Here is a 6,200-nt window from a genome sequence, read left to right as displayed (position 1 = left end):
TGTATTACTAAAATAGATCTAGTTGATTTTTGTTATTTGCGTTCATGATATTTTTTAATTCAAAATCCAATTGGGTTAGTTTCATTAGGTTGTTGGGTTGGATGCATACCCATAATTACGACGCATTTCTAGCATCTCTTTGATCATCTGTTACTGCCCGGTTATAAAGGAAGAAAGATTAGCTACCTTGGTTCCCCATCTCTCCATGCGATTGTCTCCCATGTCCTGCTATCATACTAAGTGGATCTGACCCAGTTGGCTGTGAGCTGTACTTGTGTCTCTTCTCCTATGTGGGGCTATGGTGACAAGAGAAAATTATGGAAAAGCAAGTAAACGTCAAAGAAATTTTCTGATTATGCTTCAATGGAAAATTGGGACCTCCTAACAGGCAAAAGCTTTTGTTTTTTTTTTTAACAATTCTGATATCTCTTATTATGATAAATAGGCCTTATAAAGCCATACAACTGAATGTAAAATTAACCAACACCTAAATGATTAAGGAAACAACTTATTGCTCTATTGGTGTATCCCCAAAACAGAGTTATTGATAAAACAACAAAAGAGAGAGAAAAAAAATATAAGATGCATTATTGAAGACACATATACGTATACCATGAAAGCAAATTACATGGAAAAGTGGATTAATTTGACATGACCAATTTTCAAACTATCAGTCCTTACCCCAGACACTAGATGGTATTGAGCGACTTGGAGGGTCTGGGATATCCACTGTCCCCTCTAGCATTTGTAGAACCTTCTTCATTGAGGGGCGAAGTGATGGTTCATATTGAATGCACCACAATGCTACTTTAGTTATTCTCTCCAACTGTTTCTTGTCAACCTCTTCTTCATTAACTAGCTTACCTAGCTCACCACACTCAAAGCAATGGTATGCCCATTCTTCAAGAATAGCTTCTTCCTCTGCAACATCAGAGTCAACACTCTTTCGACGACATATAATCTCCAACAACACGATTCCAAAGCTATAGACATCTACTTTCACTGTCACGGACATTTTGCGATGCCACTCTGGTGCAACATATCCCCTTGTGCCTCTTATGTCAGTAAATGTTTTGCTTTCATCTGGCTTCAACAACTTTGACAATCCGAAGTCAGAGATTTTTGCACACATGTTTTCATCCATGAGTATGTTCTGAGGCTTTATGTCACAATGAATGATCTGTGGCACACACTCTTCATGAAGATAAAGAATTCCTTTTGCTATGTTTCGAGCAATTTCCATTTGTTCATCCCAACAAGGTTGTTTTTCTGGTGTGAAGAGTATATCTGCAAGCGACCCATTGCTCATGTACTCGTATACCAGCAGCCTATTTGGTCCATCATGGCAATACCCAAGTAGTTGGACTAGATTTTTGTGATGTGTTCTCCCAATCACTTTCATCTCGGTCTGAAACTCTCTTTCCCGTTCGGCTAACAATTTATCTAGTCTTTTCACAGCTATGAGCTTCTTGCCATCCCCAATTGCCCCTTTATAAACTATTCCAAATGCTCCTCTACCAAGCTCTTCCTTGAAATTATCAGTCACTTTCTCAAGTTCTGCGTAAGTAAATGATCGCAGAGAAACCTCCTCACTCAAGACAATATTTCCATGATTAGATTCCTTTTTTTTTTGGATAAACTGAAAAGATTCCTTTATACATGCCCAGACACGATATCTATACATTACAACTCCAGAAATCACCAACACAATTGCCAAAGCAACTAATGAAACACTGATAATTAGGACCTCTTTTTTGCTTTTCTTTGGCACATTTCTAGCTGTAGTGGGCGTAGTAGATATGCTTACCTTGATGAATTCTACGTTTGGGCCACTTTCAAGTAATCTCCCAAATCTCAAAGGAAGACTTTGCTTCTTGCACTCCCCCTGTTTGAATTGCGCAGCATCACAGTTACAGTCCTGCAAACATGCTGCTTTGCAAGCCTCTTGGGTTGATGAGGAAAGAACAGAGATATTTTTATCTTCCCATATGGTATTATTCACTGCCTCCATGGTATATGTCATGCTTGGTTTGCAACTTTCTGCAGTGAAGTTCCTTTCGCAGCCTGAATTCATTTCACTCTTGTTAATAAGTGCAAATCCAGGAAGGCAATTGCAACCAAAACTTTGATTAGTTTTGACACAATATGCATTAAGGCCACATATACACTTCGGGGCACACTTGTCATCTGGCTGGGACCATATGATTGACCAGTTACCATTTTGATCCATACTGTGTGAGTATAGCCTCAGGATTCCATCAGCATCAATTCTCAAAAGGTAGAGTAAACCTTTTTTCGAATTATCTCCTAGATGTATATCCACTGTACCAGCCGTGCCATTACCATTCTCTAAGTAGAGATGACCATTATCATCCAGATTTAATCTCACATTATTACCTTGCCCAGGTGTCTCGTAGTTCCAATAACCATAATCAATTGTGTAGGGGGTTCCAACTGGGTACATCGCAAGATATCCATCTAGTTGCATTAAGAGCAGAAATCTACCAGTTGAATGGTTTGAGTCTGAAACACTGGAATTTAACACTTTTTGAACTGAAAGATGCTGGCTTGGCAAAAGGGTATCAGTAGGGTGATCAAAACTCTGCCATATTGTACTGTTATCAGAATTATACAAAACAAAGTTGCCAGAATCAAGCATGGATGCTGAAGTTGCAGCTCCAGGAGAGTTGGTAATGCTTGTGTTCGTGCCTTGTTGTGCAGACTGCAGAACCAGTTGTCCATCACTTGTGAAAGTTAGTCTGGCGTCAGCGGGAACTGGGGGATCGTCTCTATTGGCTGTCCAGACTGTTAAATATTAGCATAGAGATGTATTATATCATGTTGTGTATGCTAGAGTAGATGTGGAAGAGGAAGCATAGAGGAGGAACACTGAAAACACGAGAGTTACGTGGTTCAGCCTTACGGCCTACATCCACGGAGGAATCCCTTAAGGGCTACATCTTTATTGTATGAGAGTGTAGTACAATAACCTCCTGTGTTACAATGAACCCTAACATGAGTATATATAGGCGACTAAACCCTAGACTACTAGTACAAGCAGGAATGGGTTTGGGCCTATTACATTGGGCTAATATGTCTAATATATATCTCTAACACAGACTACTATCTTTTGAGGAATCCCTTCAACAAAAATTCCAATAGCATAGCCATTGCCTTGCTTGTGGAATCCAAAGGCATATAGACCAGAAGGTGATAGCCATGAAGAGTTGGTGGTGGTAGTGTTTGTTACTGTTAGAAAAGAGCCTGGCTCAATACTGGATTGCCCTGATTGAGCTTCGGCTGTGAAAATTGTTGAGAGAAGAAGAAAAAGGAAGATAGTTGCCATTATATATTTATGTTTGGCTTGCTTGATATAAAAAATTAACAATGGCTCTATTATATGTGTTTTATTAGACTTTTCACTTGACTAAGTCAATAAGAATATTTCTTATTAGAAATCATTGCACAACGGAAAATGAAATGCCTAGAAATCATTGCATAGAGACCCAGAAAGAGGAAAAGTAGTGTGAACGTAAAATGAAATGCAGAAGAAAGAATAAAAAATAAGAAAAGTAGTGTTTGTTACTGTCAGAAAAGAGCCTGGCTCAATACTGGATTGCCCTGATTGAGCTTCGGCTGTGAAAATTGCTGAGAGAAGAAGAAAAAGGAAGATAATTGCCATTATATATTTATGTTTGAATGCAAATCCTCTGTATCACTTTTTATGTACCACTCTATATTCTACAAATCATTACTTACCATGTGTATGATTGTTTTCCATTTTAAACTTCAGTTATTTTATAAGGAAAGTAAAATGAAAATATGTTAAATACTAATTAGTGGAACATAAGGTGAATCAGAAGGTTTAAACTCTATTTGTTTGGCTTGCTTGATATAAAAAATTAACAATGGCTCTATTATATATGTGTTTTAGTAGACTTTTCACTTGACTAAGTCAATAAGAATATTTCTTATTAGAAATCACTGCACAGGGACACAGCGCAGAAGAAAGAGTAAAAAATAAGAAAAGAAGTGTGAATGCAAAATAATAAATTTTTTTTTTTGACCTCTCAACTATAGTGTATAGTCAAAAATAATTATGCACTGTAGTTGTGGACTATAGTTGTGGAGCCAAAAAATATTGCTTTGGCTCCACTATTGCATAGTACATTTTGAGTTTTAGTAGTGCTAAAAATAGCTATATAGCTATTTAGCATCACTATTGCTAGTGCTCTTATATGTGATGATGAGCTGTTACTTAAAATGAATGCATACCTTCCAGGAATCTGCATGTAGCGTGTATTGATTTTGTTGATATGGAAAAATTCATGGTTTAGGTGATTAAGAAAGAATTTTCAAATTTCCATGTGGAATATAGCCAAGATTTGTGGCTCCAAATCCCATCCAAAATATTCCACCCAAAGAGATGGTGATTGAGAAAGAATTTTCAAATTTCCATGTGGAATTTAGGCAGGATTTATGGCTCCAAATCCCAGCCAAAATATTCCACCTAAAGAGATGGTGATTGAGAAAGAATTTTCAAATTTCCATGTTTGGCTTGCTTAATTTTGTCATTATTTTAGACAATACTTTGTTGTAAAATAGGGGAAGATAAAAAAAATTATCAAGATTGATTGTGAAAATATTTTAGGCTTGTGAAAGATCTTCAAACTAACAATAGGAATGAAAAAAATTAATCCAAAAGAAAATAGACACAAAACACCAAGAATTTACGTGGTTCAGCAATACCTTGCATCCATGAGCGATGATGAACAAATTTCACTATAACAAATTTGGGATAATACAAATTGGTGTAAAGGCACTCTTACAAACCCAAATCCCAAATACACCCAAATAGTTCTCTCTCACAAATACAAACCAAAGAACCAAATATGAACCAAAGAACCAAAGGTTCACAAATACCAAATATGAATACCAAATACCAAATACCAATTGCACACAAACCAAAAAGAGAGCCACAAAGCAAATCCAAAAGTTGCGACGCACCAAGAGAGAGCAAATCACCAAACTGCAAAACCAAAACCAAGCATTAACAAACCTCTCTCACTATTCGAAATTGCAATCCACAAATATCAAATAACCAAACAAAGAGAGAGCTTTTTTCTCACTCACACTTTCTCTTCCTCTCTCTTATTTTTTGTAGCAGCACTTTGCATATATAGGAGACTTGAGTCGGCTAGTATATCCAAAACCAAGAAACACTAGACTTCTTTTCTACACACAAAAGGAGAATCACTCTTATTCCAAAAAGAACTCAAAATCAAGTGATAGACAAGACTTCTAATAGAGCTTGATAACTTTAAACAATAGTAACCCAAAAGGAATAAAATTCCTTACATTCTCCTTCTTAGAAAGTGGCAAGGGTGCCAAATCTAAGACACTCAAAGGTTTATTCCCATACACAGCTTCAAAAGGAGATGTGTTAATGGTCCGATTAAGAGAAGAGTTGTAAGAAAATTTAGCCAAGGGAAGGATACTTTCCAAATTCCTTGGATTTTCTCCAATCAAGCATCTCAAGAGATTTCCAAGACTCCGGTTGACAATTTTAGTTTGACCATCCATTTGAGGGTGGAAAGAAGTGTCACAATTCAGTTCCTATCTTGTGCCATAGAGTTCGCTAAAAATGAGCAAGAAATTTAGCATCCTTATTGGAAACAATAGAAAGGGGTACACCATGAAGCTTGTAGATTTCTTTGAAAAATAAAGCAGCCACATTGGAAGCATCCGAAGTCTTCTTGCATGGGATGAAGTGAGCCATCTTGGAGAAACGATCCACTACCACCATGACTGAATCATTCTTTTGTTGTGTAGGTTGAAAGCCATGAACAAAATTCATACCAATACATTCCCATGGCTTATTAGGTACTGCAAGAGGTAAATATAGACCTGCATTAGTGGCAGTGCTCTTTCTTTTTTGACAAATTTGGCACCTTTGAACATGCCGCTCAACATCTTTAGTCATTCTCAGCCAAAAGTAGTCTTGTTTAAGGAATTCTAGGGGCTTTGGTTTGCCAAAATGCCCCAAATTATGTTGTTTAACAATCATCAACTCCCTTAGAGAACATTTAGGCAAACATAATTTCAGCCCTTTAAAAAGAAATCCATCCTTTAACCAAAAGTCAGACTTGGCAGGTTGCTGTCCCTGTTGCAATTGTTGGTATAGATTACCAAAATGTGGG

The 6,200-nt window shown here is 37.1% G+C and overlaps 1 protein-coding gene across 1 annotated transcript; it reads right to left on the bottom strand.

Annotated features, from left to right (window-relative positions):
* Positions 1 to 585: 585 nt before the first annotated feature.
* Positions 586 to 3,358, bottom strand: LOC115967587 (G-type lectin S-receptor-like serine/threonine-protein kinase LECRK1). The gene is made up of 2 exons (XM_031086708.1): positions 3,118 to 3,358; positions 586 to 2,805 (listed from the first exon to the last, which is right to left on the bottom strand). Exons 1-2 carry the CDS (start codon positions 3,344 to 3,346, stop codon positions 671 to 673), a joined length of 2,364 nt encoding a protein of 787 aa, XP_030942568.1. The 5' UTR covers positions 3,347 to 3,358; the 3' UTR covers positions 586 to 670.
* Between the last annotated feature and the right edge of the window lie 2,842 nt (positions 3,359 to 6,200).

This window comes from Quercus lobata, chromosome 11, assembly GCF_001633185.2.
Source record: "Quercus lobata isolate SW786 chromosome 11, ValleyOak3.0 Primary Assembly, whole genome shotgun sequence".
Lineage (NCBI taxonomy): Eukaryota > Viridiplantae > Streptophyta > Magnoliopsida > Fagales > Fagaceae > Quercus > Quercus lobata.
This window is presented reverse-complemented; position numbering and strand designations above follow the sequence as displayed.